General features: G+C 48.8%; 1 protein-coding gene across 1 annotated transcript; it reads left to right on the plus strand.

Moving 5' to 3' along the window:
* The first annotated feature begins 14,437 nt into the window (after nucleotides 1-14,437).
* EIF1 (eukaryotic translation initiation factor 1) lies at nucleotides 14,438-16,519 on the plus strand. Its single transcript, XM_049636092.1, has 4 exons — nucleotides 14,438-14,618; nucleotides 15,313-15,476; nucleotides 15,615-15,716; nucleotides 16,299-16,519. Exons 1-4 carry the CDS (start codon nucleotides 14,588-14,590, stop codon nucleotides 16,341-16,343), a joined length of 342 nt encoding a protein of 113 aa, XP_049492049.1. The 5' UTR covers nucleotides 14,438-14,587; the 3' UTR covers nucleotides 16,344-16,519.
* The last annotated feature ends 828 nt before the right edge of the window (nucleotides 16,520-17,347 follow it).

Genomic DNA, 17,347 nt, shown 5'->3' on the forward strand with positions numbered 1-17,347 from the left:
CGTCTGTTCACACTCTCTCTCTCAAAAAAAAAAAAAAAAAAAAAATTTTAAGATACACTTTTCAATTGACCCAGAAAATCCACTTAGAGGAATTTATACCAAGAAATACTGAAAGATGTTCACGTTGAATTATCCACAAGAATGTTCCTCTAGTGCTGATGAGAACAGAGGATTGGAGATGATGTAGATGCTCAAGAAAAAGGGACAGGTTAGGTTATTTATGCTACATCCAAAGGAAAGTTATGTAGCCTTTTAAAATGTTGTGGTACAATTCTGTTTATCCACACAGAAAAAGACTCAAGACACATATTTGTCACTCTTTTATTATGGAAATTTTAAAACATGCCCCAAAGTAGAAAAAAATGATATAACATACCCCCATGCACCCATTCTCAAAGTCAACAATTATCAACTCATTGACAATCTTTTTTTTTTAAGTTTTATTTTATTTTTTGAGAGACAAACAGAGTGTGAGCAAGGGAGGGGCAGAGAGGGAGACACAGAATCCGAAGCAGGTTCCAGGCTCTGAGCTGTCAGCGCAGAGCCCAACGCAGGACTCGAACCCAAAAACACGAGATCATGACCTGAGCCGAAGTTGGACGTTCAACCAACTAAGCCACTCAGGTGCCCCAAGTCAATGACGGTTTTGATCTATACCCCCACCCCTACCCCTACCCCCACATCACTTTCAAACAAATCCCAAACACCATAGCATTTCATTCATAAATATTTCAGTATGTAGCTAGCAGATAAGAGCTTTTTTTCTTTGACATAACCACATACAGCTATCCATAACAATTTCCTTTATGAAGGAAAACTACCTCTCTGCTTACCGTACTTCTGATACCAAATGTGTGGGTTTCCCACACCAAGCAATTCTGATTCTGACTACCCCAGGTTAGCACAGACCACACCACAAGGCTAAGGGCTCAGTCCCACATGTGCCACTGCCCCCCACTTCAGACGTCAATCCCAACCAAGCAGTGGGTCCTGAGGTTATCGCAGAAACCACTTTTAGGCGACAAGCTTGAGCGATGGACACCTGAGTAGGGTAAAACGTAAAAGGACCCACAGCAACCACACGGTGCAAACAGACTCATGAAGCACCTGCCTCGAAATAGCCATAGGCCCTAATGGACCAATTACAACCAGGCACCATTCCTAAGATTACCAAAAAAGGGAAAATTCCATACATTCCCATACCACCCACCACTACAGCCTGTAACTGTGGCCCCTCACCACCGCCACCTCATCGCAGTCTCTCCTCTGCTCCCTTGCTATGTATTTCATGAACTTCCATTTCTTTCACTGCCAGTGCCACCGGCCCTCACCGGATTGGGACGTCCCACCATCCAACTGGAGCGCCCACAGTTACCCACAGTTCTGTCCCACCTGGTTACATACAAGTCAGGGGTTCTCACACACCCCCTTCTTGGGTTTGGTAATTTGTTATAATGGCTCACAGAACTAAAGGCAACACTTAAGTATTACGTTTATTATAAAGGACGTAGATGAACAGCTCAATGAAGAGGTACGTAGTGCAAAATCTGGAAGTGTCCCCAAGCCCAGGAGCTTCTGCCCCCATGGAGTTGGGGTACAACTCCCTCCCAGCATGTGGATGTGTCCACCAATTTGGAAGCTCCCCAAACTCCACCGTTTAAAAAGTTTTTATGGACGTTCCATCTGTAGGTGTCATCGATTACCTCATTGGCCATTGGTAACTAACTCAATCTCCAACCCCTCTGCCCTCTGGGGGTGGGGACAAGCCTGAAAGTTCCTCTGGCAACCAGCCCTGTCCTCAAGCTCTCTAGGGGCTCCCAGCCACCCGTCATCTCAGTAACATACAAAAAGACATCATCACCACTCCACAGGTTCTAAGGGTCTTAGAAGCTCTGGTGTCCCGAACCGGGGACTAAGAGCAAGTATTATAAAAATTTTTTTAATGTTTTATTTCATTTTTGAGAGAGACAGAGACAGAGCTTGAGTGGGGGAGGGGCAGAGAGAGAGGGAGACACAGAATCCGAAGCAGGCTCCAGGCTCTGAGCTGTCAGCACAGAGCCTGAGGCGGGGCTCGAACCCACGGACCGTGAGATCATGACCTGAGCTGAAGTCAGACACTTAACTGACTGATCCACCCAGGCGCCCCTAAGACCAAGTATTATAATAAAAGAAGCTCTAAGCACCCTTATCACTCAGGAAAATACAGGGATTTTAGGATCTCTGTGCCAGGAACCAGGGGCAGAAATCAAATATGTATTTCTCTTAAATCACAATATCACACCTAATATAATCAAATACCTGGTCAGTGTTTAAATTTCTAAGTCTTACAAATGACAATTTTTTTTCTTAATTTGGAAGCCACATAAAGTCCACCCAAAGCAACTGGTTGTATGTATCGTCTTTCAAACTGTAGCTGCCTCCTCCCGCTCTTTTCTTTCCTCCTCCCCATTTGTTGTAGAAAACATTATTTGTCCCGTAGAGTTTTTCCATCTGGGCTTGTCTAATTGCATTCCCATGACATAGTCTGACATGTTCCTCTGTCCTCTGCATTGCCTGAAACTTACTAGTTAGATCTAAAGCCTTTATCAGATTCAGGGCTTCCTCCTCCTTCCCAGCAGGGGTGGGGGGTGCTGTGTTGTTTCTCTTTTGGTGGCTTTGGAGGTTGACGCTCAATGCCCAGATCCATTCATCGATTAGGGTTTGCAAAATGGTAGTATTCTAATTATATCACTCTCCCTTCATTTATTACCTGGAATGCTCCTTCTATAAAAAGAATCATTCCCCTCCTCCTTCACCTACAGTTTGGTTCCACTTTGCAAGAAAGGTATGGTTCTTACAGGAAAGACAAGGTAAATCATTTCCTTTTTATTTTTTTTTAAGTTTACTTCTTTATTTATATAAGTGAGCTCTACGCCCAACATGGGGCTTGAACTTACAACCCCAAGATCAAAAGTCACATGCTCTTCTGACTGAGCCAGCCAGGCGCCTTGATAATTTCCTTTTATTTCCCAGTTTTCAAAGTAATGAGATGAGTCCACCGCATCCTCCAAATTGACTAAATAAGAATTTTCTTTCATGTTATAAGCTTGTGCATTCAAATATATTTGAAATAAGCATATTTGATATGTTTTGATCTACTGCACTTGCTATCCATAATTATATAAAATATCTTCATGGTTCCAAAATCAAATTTCCAAAATAGTGTAAAGTCAAGAAAATCCGCCTTCTATCCCCGTCCCCTCCACCCTCCACCCCTCCTTCTCACAGGTAACCTTTTTTGGTAGGGGGGATCAAAAAACAACAACACACACATATTTCCCTTTTCTTTTTTTTTTAAGTTTATTTATTTATTTTTGAGAGAGAGAGAGAGAGAGAGAGAGAGACCCAAGCAGGCTCCAAGCTGCCACTGCAGAACCTGACGAGGGGCTAGAATGATGAACCGTAAGATCATGGCCTGAGCTGGAATCAAGAGTCAGACGCTCAACCGACTGAGCCACCCAGGCACCCCCATATTTCCTTTTTCTTATGTAAATAGTAACATACCTCATTATCTGTAACATTATGAAAAGCAAGTCACAAGACAGCTTGTAGCGTTGGATCCCAACTAAAAATGCATTTTGCTTAAATGTATCATAATGGCAACAACATTTTGATGTCTCTGCGTCTGTGCTCTAGGGGGTCTACAAGCCAGCACACCCTTTGTTTGGCCAAGTGGAGGCCAATCTGAGCAGCACACATTTGCTGGCCGGGATGGGGCAGAACTGAATTGCAAAACCAAGGTGGGAAGAGGTTAAGATCTGGAGCTGGGACAGAATCAAAGGAGGAGATAAAGAGCTAGCAGAGACAGATCCTGGAGAGGGAGAGAAAGGGACACCATTAGAATGATCAGGAAGGGTCCCCGCAAGCTAAGACTTTGGAGCCATATTGGGGGGGGGGGTGTGAATGCCTTCCCCCCTCCACCCAGAAGTCACTGAGTAAAGCTTAAATGTAAGCTTAAATGTTCACTAGCATTTTAATTTTTTTTTAATGTTTATTTTTGAGAGAGAGACAGAGAGAGAGAGTGCAAGCAGGGGAGGGGCAGAGAGAGAGAGAGAGAGGGAGACACAGAATCCAAAGCAGGCTCCAGGCTCCAAACTGTCAACACAGAGCCTGACTTGGGACTCGAACCCATGGACCACGAGATCACAACCTGAGCCAAAGTCAGACACTTAACCCACTGAGCCACCCAGGCGCCCCTGTTCACTAGTGTTTTAAATGAGAATGGATTCTTTGAAGGAGAATTTGAAGAGGTGTCAAGGGTGCTGAGGGCTAACATGGCACAAAGCAGGGGGACACTCAGAGCAGTTGACAGCTTTATAAATATCCACATAAAAAGAGATGGTAACATGCCAAGATGGACCTTGGTCTTTCTGAGGTGATAACTGATTTAACGGCTGATTTTTTTTTTTTGCCACTTTTCTACTTTAAAATTTGTTATGCAATAAGAATATATATTTTTAAATAATATATAAAACAATAACATATGATGCATTATAAAATATATAATAATATATAATATATGAAATAATAATATATAATATTTTTAAAAATAATATATTTTTATTGCATAAAAAATTTAAAAATTGGGGCACTTGGGTGGCTCAGTCGGTTAAGTGTCTGACTTCGGCTCATGTCATGATCTCACAGTTCGTGAGTTCGAGCCCCACATTGGACTCTGTGCTGACAGCTTAGAGCCTGGAGCCTGCTTCGGATTCTGTGTCTCCCTCTCTCCCTGCTCCTCCCCCGTTCATGCTCTGTCTCTTTCTCCTTCAAAAATAAATTTCAGGGGGCGCCTGGGTGGCGCAGTCGGTTAAGCGTCCGACTTCAGCCAGGTCACGATCTCGTGGTCCGTGAGTTCGAGCCCCGCGTCAGGCTCTGGGCTGATGGCTCGGAGCCTGGAGCCTGTTTCCGATTCTGTGTCTCCCTCTCTCTCTGCCCCTCCCCTGTTCATGCTCTGTCTCTCTCTGTCCCCAAAATAAATAAAAAAACGTTGAAAAAAAAATAAAATAAAATAAATTTCAGGGGCGCCTGGGTGGCTCAGTTGGTTAAGCGGCCAACTTCGGCTCAGGTCATGATCTCGCGGTCCGTGAGTTCAAGCCCCGCGTCGGGCTCTGTGCTGACAGCTCAGAGCCTGGAGCCTGTTTCAGATTCTGTGTCTCCCTCTCTCTGACCCTCCCCTGTTCATGCTCTGTCTCTCTCTGTCTCAAAAATAAATAAAAACGTTAAAAAAAAATAAAATAAATAAAATAAAATAAAAAATAAATTTCAAAAAAACATTTAAAAAAATTTTTTAAATTGTTTAAGTAGAAACCAAACACAAAAGTATACAATATTTTATAATAAGAAAAATATGATCATTATTTTTAAACAAAATAAAACACGGAGATACGGAAAGAACTGAAGGAAGTGAGTTCACACGAGGGCCACGCCAGGCCACCCTGCCCTGGGCAGGGTCTCAGTGCCTGGTCCCAGCTCTAGCAGGGGAAGCCAGCAGTGGGTGAAGGGCCAGCTCTCCAGGGCAGGGACACCTTCTCAGTCAAGGTCACAGGCTCCGGGCCTGAAGCCAGCCCTGCAACTGGCTAGCTGTGATCTTGCAAAAACAATTTCACCATTCTAAACTTCAAAAGGAACAGCTCCTCTGGCTTGCTGGGGTGTCCGGCGGATTCGACGGGACAGTAAATATAAAGTGCGTAATGCCAGGCACTTGGAAGCAGGTAATAAAACAGTAGCTCTACAGTGAGCCATGGACTCCCTATTACCTAACCGAGGTGTCACGAGTTTCTCCCACCCACAGCCCAGGCCTGTGTTGAGGCAGAACCTGAAACCTCACTCTGTCCCCAAGAGAACATCCTCTCTGCAAAAGAACCAGTGAGCCTTGGGGGTTACTAAAGATTCTGGAGGGACAGTGTGGATGCACCAGGTAGAACACTGGGCACCAGGCTTCCCCCCTCGAGGCCCCCCAAAAGCTGTCATCTCTCCCAGCCCCTCCCCCTCCACCTGCCGCGCCACCCACGTTCACTTCACTGACCCCAGCTTCCCTGCCTGCACCGCCTCATCCCCTCAGGTCTCCCCCGGGGTGTCCATCCTCCACCCAGCATCTTAGCTACATCCAGCCTCCCCCATCTGACAAGGAAGACCCCCAGGGCACCTGGAGCTGATCTCCTTAGAAACGTAGCCAGGGGTACAGTTAATAAATCCAGTGCGATTTTTTCCCCTGATACATACAGGAAAAGACACAGGCTCAGAGTGGTTATGCGAGTCGCCTGAGGACACAGAGCAGACAAATAACAGGACAACATCTTTCAAATAGTCCCTTGACTCAAAACCCCAGTCATGCCAGCAAGACCCCCTTATAAGGACTGGCATCCCTCCCCTCGACCTGGCTGTCCCCAGGAAGCTCTCAGATCCTCCTGAGCATCCGGGAAGGAAGAAAGGACCACACGCGCCTATACATGCTCCCGCTGGCTCAGACACACAAACATGCGCGCGTGGGCGCTCATACACATGCAGTGTGCACGCCGCACTCACCCACGTATAGGCACACCACCCACACCTCCGCACACTCACACACACGTGCCTCTGTTCCCACAACGCCCACCAGTCTCTGAACAACAACTGAACTCTGTCATCTCCCTGACTCCTCCCGGGGCAGGCATGTGCCCATCTCAGTGTCGATCGGAGTGGGAGCTTCAGTCGTTGTTGAAAGAACAACATTAAGTATCCATTTTTTAAAACTCCTGGTCTGTGTGCTGCAATGGCTGCCCGTCCACAGCATCACCGGTCACCCAGACTCACTTTTCAAATGTGTGGTCACATCCCGCAGCTCCCGAGTGCTGGCCCCGTGAAGGGCACGGCCAATGCACTTACAAGGTCAGAAGCAACCCAGAGGTTCCTCCTGAGAACCCAGCCCCTCCGAGTGGCCATGCAGCCCAGTGGGAAGGCCACTGCCACCCCAGCCTGTGTCCTTGTCCAAGCCCAGACACCTTACCTGCAGGAGGGCACTGACATCTGCTTTGTTAGGATTCCATGGGACGTGAGTGAGAGACACTCAGCACAGCACCCAGAATGAAGTGGGTACTTGACTTTAAAAAATTGTTTTAGGGGCACCTGGGTGGCTCAGTCAGTTAAGCATCCGACTTCGGCTCAAGTCATGATCTCGCAGTTTGTGGGTTGAGCCCCGCGTCGGGCTCTGTGCTGACAGCTCAGAGCCTGGAGCCTGCTTCAGATTCTGTGTCTCCCTCTCTCGCTCTCTGCCCCTCCCCCCACTCGCGCTCTCTCAAAAATAAATAAACATTGAAAAAATTTACTAGTAGCCACATGTTTAAAAAAGTAAAAAGAAACAGGTGTAATTAATTTTTGATATATTTTATTTAATCCGATATATCCAGAATATTATTATTTCAATAAGGAACGGGGATGAGAATTCCTGAGATATTTTACAATTGTTTTTTCACGCTAAGCCTTCCAAACATCGCGTGCGTTTTACACTTATAGTACACCTGCATTCAGACTAGCCTTATTTCCAGGGCTTGTGAATCACATGAGGCCCATGGCTGCTGTGGCCCTTTGGGAGCTGGATTTCACCTTCAGGGAGGGTGGGTGGGTATAGGTGCGAGCAGAGGCCACCCAGAGAGGGCCAGGCACCTCAAGGTGACATGCTGAGAAGAGCTGGATGCTGGGGACAGGGCGCAGAGGTGTGGCTGAAAGGGGCCAAGTGACCGGGAGGGGTGGGAACACCTTACTGTGGTTTGTCTTCCCTGTGCTTCCTCCTCGGATCCTCAGTACAAACCGCCCTGCTCTCCCCCAGCTGATAAGAGAGTTCTCCAAGCCCATTGACCTAAGGAGCCTTGCTGCTAGGTGAACACAGAGATCTTTCTGGAGATGATCCTTATGTGAGTTACATTAACTTTAAAAATAACAAAAATAGGGGCACCTGGTGGCTCAGTCGGTTGAGCGTCTGACTTTAGCTCAGGTCATGATCTCACAGTCTGTGAGTTCAAGCCCCGCGTCGGGCTCTGTCTGACAGCTCAGAGCCTGGAGACTGCTTCGGATTCTGTGCCTCCCTCTCTCTCTGCCCCTCCCCTGCTCACACTCTGTCTGTCTCTCAAAAATAAATAAACATTAAAAAAAAATTTTAATAATTATAATAATAAAAATAGAAGAGGTGCCTGGGTGGCTCAGTCAGTTGAGGGTCTGACTCTTGATTTCCCTTCAGGTCATGATCCCAGGGTCCTGAGATCGAACCCCACATCAGGCTCCATGCTGAGCCTGGAGCCTGCTTGAGATTCTCTCTCTCTCTCTGTCTCTCTCTCTCTCGCTAAAATTAACAGAAAGAAGTCACAGGAGCTAAGGTCTCAGGGGAAGCCAGGCGTGTGCTGATTTCCATTCCAACACGTCTAACACTCTTCACTTGATCTGGATCATCCACCCTGCTGCACCTCCCACCCCGCCTAGGGGACTCCTACTCCAGTGCCCCGTCAGAATGCAGGGTCTGTGCACCTGTGCCTGGCACTTCCAGCATCCAAAGCCTGGGCTGTCAGCTCCTTGAGGACAGGTGCCAGGTGTGGCCCTTCACTTCCTCCACGAGCCCAGGCTCACTTTATCCTACCCACCAGAGGCAACTGAGTCTACAGTTTGGCCACCCAGGTGGCCCTGACCAGAAGAGGGGAACCAGAGGCTCTGGCCTGTACCCCCCCTGCCAAAGCAAGGCCACCTCTCCCTCATCCCATCTACAGGGGACTCCCCAGGGGAGGGGGAGGAGGAGGAGGAGGAGGAGGAAGAGGAGGAGGAGGAGGAGGGGAAGGAGCAGAAGGCGGGGTAGAGAGGGCAAATGCTTTGAGCGAAGAGGCAAACAGGAACTGAGCGGGGTTCCCACCTTGGGTTGGCAGCAATGAGTCCCTGGCAAGGGGAGGAAACACCAGAGCAAGAAAGCTAGGCTGGGGGGGGGGGGGGGGGGCGGGCAGGCAGGGAGTTGGAGGAGAGTAAAGAAGGCCCGTCATATATACGAGAGCACCTTTGCTCTAAGGGTCCAGCTCGATGAGTTTTTGCCACCTGAATCAAGATGGAGGTCATTGCCAGCACCCCATAAGTTTCCCTCGTGTCTCTTCCCAGTTATCACCCTAGGGGCCAGGGAGAGAGGGGAGAGGAGGGAGAGGAGATACACTGTCAGCAGAACCCCAGCTTACTCCTTGCACGCACATCTTAACAATAATCACATGCGATCCAGGTCTGAGCCACAGCAAGCCCAACTCTGCCTCCTTTCCCAAGTGGTAACAATAGCAGATTCATTCGCTTGGAGGGGGAGGGAGGGGGGTGGGGACACCATTCCAGCCATCTATGTGTGTGGGCAGTGGCTCCCAAACAAGGAATGCAAGAAATATCACATGTATTTGACCTTCTTTAAATCAAGTTAAATCCCATGCCAGTTACTGTCCCACCAGCTGCCCAGAAAACCGATCTTGGATGTGACAAGGGCTTCAGCATGTCGCAAGATTCTCTCTAGGTCACAGGGTTTCCTGTAGCATCAGAGCTACAGGAAGTACCCTTGGACCAGATCATCCATCTGCACTGGTTATCAAGAAGACACCTGTTTCCCCAGAGGATGCCACCCATTCCTGATGGGAGATTCTGCCGCTTCCATGCCAAGTTTGGGGCCCCGGGGAATTCGTATTGAGGCTGAGGGTCCCCAGGTGTCCCACACAGCCATGCCCTTGCCACACAGCCTAAGGAGATCACCGCGAAGAGACACCCACCTCTGTCCTGTCCCCATTCTGAGGGACTAACACCTGTCCCGTACTGCTCTCAGGGCTTCTCTCTCCCCTTTCACCTCTGGGAATCTGGCATAAACTGCTCAGTGACTTCTAATAACGCTACATTTTTATCCCATCACACATGAGATATCCTCTTGAAATCCCCTTGAAATCCTCTCAAACGCCTAAGAGAAAGGCATCATTATCCCTTTGTACAGATAAGAAAATGGAGGCCGGGAGAGAGTGAGTTACCCTGGCAGGAAGAGGTGGAGGTGATACTCAGGTTCAGATACTCCAGAGCCTATTTGCTGTAGTGCCCCCAGATGCCGGGCCAGGACCTCAGAAGTAGGAGCACAGTAATGAATAGGCCAGCACTAACGGCAGGCACGGACGTCACTTCCTGATGAGTTTGTCCTGGCCCCATCATTACTCCCAAAGCTCCCAGAGCTGGGGCCACCTCCACACTGGACTGTGGACTCTTACAGGCCCTCCTTGGAAATGCTCCCAACCTGGAAACACAGAGCTTCAGACTTCAGTCCTGGCAAAAGTCCTGGCAAAAGTTACCCGCTCCTCTTAGGGGGATAAAATGGAAACCCTGAGAGGGGAGCAGGACCACCCAGGAAACCGGTCCTAATCAAGAACCGGGTCACCTGCTTTCCTGACCACCTGCCCCAGGCCTGATCCCTGAACTGCATCCTGTCCAGGGCAAAGCAGTGTGTGTTCGTGGTGACAACTGTCTACGGTGCACTGAGGTCAGGCCTGCCACGGGGCACCAGGTCCCTGCACGAGAAGCTGGGGGATGTGGCTCGTGTAGGGCTACCCTCCTTGCCCTGAGCCAGGAGGCCAGACCTAGAAGCTTTCTTGGGAGCCCAGAGTCAGACCTCTCAAAAGGATTTTTTCTCGAGGCGCCTGGGTGGCTCAGTTTGTGTTAAACATTCTACTCTTGATTTCAGCTCAGGCCATGATCTCACGGTTTGTGAGATTGAGCTCTGCGCTAACAGCATGGAGCCTGCTTGGGATTCTCCCTCTGCCCCTCCCTCCCTCCCTCTCTCTCTCTCTCTCTCTCTCTCTCAAAATAAATAAATAAACCTAAAAAAAAAAAAGAAAGAAAGAAAGAAAAAAAGATTTTTTTCTCAATCCTCCACCCCAGAACTAGTAGAGTAACAGAGGTTACAGCCCGGAGCTAGGGAGCAGCCATTCCAAATAACTGAGCACCTACAATGTATGTCCACGTGTTCATTTGACCAGCGTCGGGCTCCCACTGCATGCCAGGACTACACTGTAGAGGAGATCGGCATGCACCCTGCTCTTTGAGCTCACAGCCTGGCGGGGAGACAAAAAAAGGAAGGGGCAGAGCCAGGTTCATGGGCACGTAGCCTGCACAGTCACACGGGGCCCCAAGCTTGGAAGCGCTGTGTGTTTGGTTTTGCTGTCACCGTCTTGACATTCTTAACCATTTTTGAGCAAAGGGCCTCACATTTTTGATTTTGTACTGGGCCCAGAAAATCATGTAGCCAGTCCAAGGAACAGGCAAGCCAAGATGCCGTGATACATGCCCAAATAGAGGAAGTGGGGGCACAAAAAGGGCTCCAAATAGTCTTCTCAAAAGAACGGATAAGATAACCCCAGCTGAATCCGGACGGATGAGCGGGACACATCACACAAAGAAGGGGGAAGAATGTACCTAGCAAAGGGAGAGCCTTTAGGGGCACCTGGCTGGCTCAGTCAAAGCATAGGACTCTTGGTTTTGGCTCAGGTCACGATCTCGCTGTTCGTGAGATTGAGCCCTGCATCAGGCTCTGTGCTGACAGTGCAGAGCCTGCTTGGGATATTCTCTCTCTCCCTCTCTCTCTCTCTCTCTCTCTCCCCCTCTCTCCCCCTTTCTGCCCCTGCCCCTCTCAAAAATAAACATTTTTTTTCAAGGGAGAGCCATTGTACAAACACCCTGAGATGAGAAAGTTCAGGGTGCTTCATAGAAGTGGTGAATGCAGGGGAGCAGAAGGGCCAGAGCATTCTGAAGAACAACAAAATGGAGGGGTGCCTCCTACTGGACATCAAGACTTTTGGTAAAGCTCCTCTAATTAAGGGAGCATAGCTTTGGGAAAAACAGACCAGTGCAACAGAACAGAGACCCCCAAAACGAACCCACACACAAATGGAAACATGGTTATGACAGAGAAGGCATGAATCAGTGGGGAAATGATACATTATTCAATAAATGTTGCAAGAACGATCAGCTATCCATATAGGTAAAAAAAAAAAAAAAAAAATTAGACCTCTGTTTTGCACCACACAGAGAAATAAATTCCAGGTGGCTTAAAGACCTAAGTGTTAAAAGTAAAAAAAAAAAAAAAAAAAAAAAAATTAATATTTATTTTTGAGAGAGAGACAGAGTGTGAATGGGGAAGGGGCAAAGAGAGAGGAGGACAGAGGATCTGAAGCAGGTCTGAGCTGACAGCAACGAGTCTGGAGCTGGAGTCGAAACCACAAACTGTGAGGTCATGACCTGAAGTCAGACCCTCAACCAACGGAGCCACCCAGGCGCTCCAAAAAGTAAAGCTTCAAAACTTTCAAAACAAACAATCAACACAACCAAAAAAAAGAGTATCTTTATAAACTGCAAAGCAGAGAAAGGATTTCTTTAAAATAGTGCAGAAAGGGTCTTTTCCTAAAAGGAAAGATAAGCTGGACCACACTGCTAATTTAAAAAATTTTAGAGACTCTTAAAAACTGAGAACTGAGGGTTGATGGGGGTGGGAGGGAGGGGAGGGTGGGTGATGGGCACTGAGGAGGGCACCTGTTGGGATGAGCACTGGGTGTTGTATGGAAACCAATTTGACAGTAAATTTCATATTAAAAAAAATAAAAATTTTGTATAACAAAATGTGTGCATACTCGGATTTATTCACTCTCTCCTCAAACCCCCTGTCAAGCACAGCCTGGTCTAGAAGGGTAGAGCTTCCCAGGTGGAGGACAGGAAGGGATGGACAGGAGACTGAGACTGAGACGTCTAGCCATGCGTCTAGCCATGGTTCCCAACTTCCTGTATCAAGGAAGTCAAATTATTAACCAAAATTTTACTTAGTAAAGACGCCATCAAAACAAACTATCAAATACACCTAGCTTTTCCTTCCTCGGGGTTTCCCATCTGGCAGGCTCTCACCTTGCCCCACAATGGGCTCTTTCCCACCCCTAAGTATCAGCTGGGTCTCACATTGCCCTGCTTGTTCTTGGCATCTATCACAATCCGTCAGGTTTGTCTATGATCTCTCTCCCACTAGATTCCACGTGGCCAGTGACCCTGACTGTCAAGGGGTCTAAACAGGCAGCCCATGGGGCCAAGACACACTTTTTTTGTTTGACTTGTCTACTGTTTTCCCAAACTTCAACTTATTGGCAATATTTAAAAATCAAGAGATTTTAGGGGCGCCTCGGTGGCTCAGTCAGTTGAGCATCCCACCCTTGACTTCAGCCCAGGTCATGATCTCATGGGTTTGTGAGTTCTGAGCCCTGCATCAGGCTTTGCGCTGACAGCACGGAGCCTCCTTGGGATTCTCTGTCTCTCCCTCTCTGCCCCTCCCCCACTCGAGTTTTTTCTCTCTCTCACCCAAAAATAAACATTTTTTTTAAAAATGAAGAGATTTTCTATAAATATCAGAGGGTCCAAGTTGTCTTGAAAAAGATCCAGCACAATGGGCTGGAGGTGAGTAGCTGTTACAGCCTCTAGTTCTCACCCAGGCCCCCTCCACACCCCATTACATCACACTTGGCTGTCTGCACTCCTTTATCTTACCTGAATGGCCCCTGGAGGTCTTTGGAATCTAAATCCACTCTATTCTCCCTTGCAACAGAGCATTTCAATTTATATACTGAAAAAACAAGAACGGTTGACTGTTTTGAAGAAAATATTTTGACTACTCTCGGGGAAGGCTCTCCCCCACACAATTTGGAGGGCACACAGGACCCCTTAAGGTGCCTGAATTCTTCTTTGCCCCCAGAACCAGAGTTACTCTCCCTTGAATCCACGCTAATGAGGTGGGCATTCTTTCCGTAGATTATATAAATGACATACTCAAAGCAGATTAACCCAGTTTTAGATTAGATTCATCTAAACAATACGTGATTTAGTTAAGGTTTGGATTATATTATTTGTTGATTAAATACAAGTGCTGCCCTAAAGAAAGAGTTCGTGGGTAACTGGGTGGGCATGATAGTGGGAATGTGTCGCGTTTGGGAGGTTCAGCATCTAAATCCCATTTAAAGGGTGCCAATCTACCGCACGAAAAATCTTCTCCAAGCAGGCAGGGCTGCAACAGGGTCAAGAAGGTGGAACGTGCCAGACAACAGAGAACTCAGGCTCTCCCGAAACCTCCGCCACTTTTCTGCGCAGCCCTGACACCTTCCTCCCGCACTGCGCAGGCGCCTAGACGGACCAACCTTTCCCTTCCCCTTCTACCACTCCCGGAATCGAGAGGACGCCCTCCCGCAGCAGAGCTCCTGCGCAAGCGCCGTCTCGCGTCCCCGCTCCCGGACCAATCGGAAACGGCGGCGCCAGGGGGCTGGGGCCACGACGTCGTGGGTGGGGCCAGGACGTGAGGGCAGCGCGCTGGCGTCACAGGGGCGGCTATATAAGTGAATACAGGCGCCGCCCCTCCGCCCCAGTCACTGAGCCGCCGCCGAGGTCTCAGCAGCCTCCCCCTTGAGCCCCCTCGCTTCCCGACGCTCCGTCCCCCCTGCCCGCCTTCTCCCGCCGCCGCCTTCCGCAGGCCGTTTCCACCGAGGAAAAGGAATCGTATCGTATGTCCGCTATCCAGAACCTCCACTCTTTCGGTAAGCCGCGGAAAAGTCCCGTGGGGAGAAAGGCCTGGGTGGGGTGGCGAAGTGCTCCGGGCCCGGAAACCTGCCAGCGCTCCGGGCTTTCGTAAACTTGGGAGGAGGGAAGATATTCGCGCTCGCAGGAAGCGGGGCCCGGCCGGGGCCCTGGGGTCGGTCCTTAAGTGCGACCGGAAGGAGCGGGCAGGGAGGCAACCCTTGGGCAGTCCCAGTGTCTATCGGGTGGCGCATTTACTAATGGCTCCCGGGCCGCCTTGGGCCCCACCCGCCCCCTCCCGCCACCCCTGCGTCACGTCCGTTACGTCACCGCCGTTGTCACGGACCCGGGAGTGAGAGGCGGTGCCAGGCCTAAGTGACAAACGCTCCCGCCAATGGGGCGGGAAGCTTGGCCCCGCCTTGGAGCTTTGGTTCCGGCCGGTTGCATCAGCCGGGTGGGGCACTGCCTGCAGTCCAGGCTCCCCCGGCACGTGATCGGCTTCCGAGGGCGGGCCCTCGGCTTTCCCCCGGCGCTGGGGAAGCCAGCCGTCCCGGACTGACCCGTTCCGGGGACGGCCAACAAGGACTTGTCTGACTTGATCTCAGCCCTGGCGATTTCAGTAGTTGTTTTCTGGGCGCGCAAAAGATCCATTGGGAGGGTGACAATGGCACCTGAACCCCAACAGCTCTAACCGAGTTTGCTCTTTCTTCCCAGACCCCTTTGCTGATGCAAGTAAGGGTGATGATCTGCTTCCTGCTGGCACTGAGGATTATATCCATATAAGAATTCAACAGAGAAACGGCAGGAAGACCCTTACTACTGTCCAAGGGATCGCTGATGATTACGATAAAAAGAAACTAGTGAAGGCGTTCAAGAAGGTAGGTATTCGGTGAAATCGTAAGAATATCACATTTAACTTGCTTGGGGGGGGGGGCTCACTTGTATTCTCAGGAGGAGTTGTTGGTGCACTTGGGCTGCACTTCGTCTAATTTGTTTTGCTTCATTCATGCTTGCAGAAATTTGCCTGCAATGGTACTGTAATTGAGCATCCAGAATATGGAGAAGTAATTCAGCTACAGGGTGACCAGCGCAAGAACATATGCCAGTTCCTTGTAGAGGTGAGTTCCATCACTTGGTGACGATCCATTTGTGCCTCTACCCTGTCTACATGTCCGATCCTTCCTACTCTATACTCAGTCTCCTGAGGACATAGAAGTTGGTATTGTAAGACTAAGCAAAACAATTGAGTTTTGAAGTAGATAAGTATTCCCAAAAACAGAAGGGACTTGTCTGCCTTATTTAATTCGTATATGGATGTACTTTTTTTGTTTGTTAAGTAATCTCTACACCTAGTGTGTGGGCTAGAACTTAAAACCCCCAGATCAAGAGTCACATGCTCTACTTGACTGAGTCAGCCTGGTGACCACTTTAAAGATGCACGTTTAAATGGCGCACAGATACTAGAATACACACGATGTCTGGTTGGCAGTTCCTAAGCGCTAAAACCCTCTTATATCATTCGTTCTTTACTGAGTACCCTGAGTTAAGAACCATTGTGCTCCTAGTGGTTGAGGTGTGTGCCTTGGCTCTTGGACTTCTTTTGCCCAGTGTAGGAGCAAGAATACAGAGTTGTTGGCATCAGAAATCGGGGGGGGGGGGGGTTGATCCCCTACTATAATTTTGTCTTTTTTTCTTTGCAGATTGGACTGGCTAAGGACGACCAGCTGAAGGTTCATGGGTTTTAAGTGCTTTTGGCTCACTGAAGCTTAAGTGAGGATTTCTTTGCAATGAGTAGAATTTCCCTTCTGTCCCTTGTCACAAGTTTAAAAACCTCACAGCTTGTATAATGTAACCATTTGGGGTCTGCTTTTAACTTGGACTAGTGTAACTCCTTCATGCAATAAACTGAAAAGAGCCATGCTGTCTAGTCTTGAAGTCCCTCATTTAAACAGAGGTCAAGCAGTAGGCGCCTGGCAGTGTCCGGCCTGAAACCAAGCAGTAACGTCATGTTTCGGTCAAGCCCAGAGCCCCAAGATCACAGCCGGCTATGTCTGGCCAGAAGCTCCTCGGCTCTCCCTCTTCAGAGTTCCCTGCCCTAAGAGAATGTCACCACCTGAGCAGCCCGCGGTGGAGCTGAGAGGACAGGATGGGGTAAGCCGGCCACAGCAGCGGTGCTGCCACAGGGAGTCTTGGTAGTCAAAGAAAGATCCCTGGTGTCTCCAACCTGACCGGGCGGGCGGAGCTTAGAGCGGCCACCTTCCCTCTAGCAAGGTGTGATAGGACGTCTGACTTGCCACCAAAGTCTTTTTGACCAGACATATCCTAGCTAATTGATGTCCGAACACCAGAATGTGAGGCCAACCTTCTATCCGAGTTAAACTTCTGACAAGGGAACAAACTTCAAACCGATGTATGAGTCCTGTAGCTGGCTGTAGAGCTTGCACCTTACTAGCAGCAGCTGCCCAAGTGCCATGTGAAGTAACAGACTGGTTTTTTGGTTTATTTTTTCCTTCAGTTTTAATGTTATGTAATGTATTTAAGCCCTTATTTAAATAAAACTTGTTTTCAGAAACACCTGATTTGCAGATTGTATTTTATGTGTAGTCAGTCTTGTACGTGGGAAGGAACCACAGAAAGGGGCAGTGGAGGGTAGTCTACACCTGCAGGCCAACGGGGACCTCAACCTCTTGGCCAAGAAAACCTTCAGTGAGCTTGTCCCTTGCGTGTCGCCAGAGCTGCAGTGTCCTTA

The sequence above is a fragment of the Panthera uncia genome, chromosome E1, assembly GCF_023721935.1.
Source record: "Panthera uncia isolate 11264 chromosome E1, Puncia_PCG_1.0, whole genome shotgun sequence".
NCBI lineage: Eukaryota > Metazoa > Chordata > Mammalia > Carnivora > Felidae > Panthera > Panthera uncia.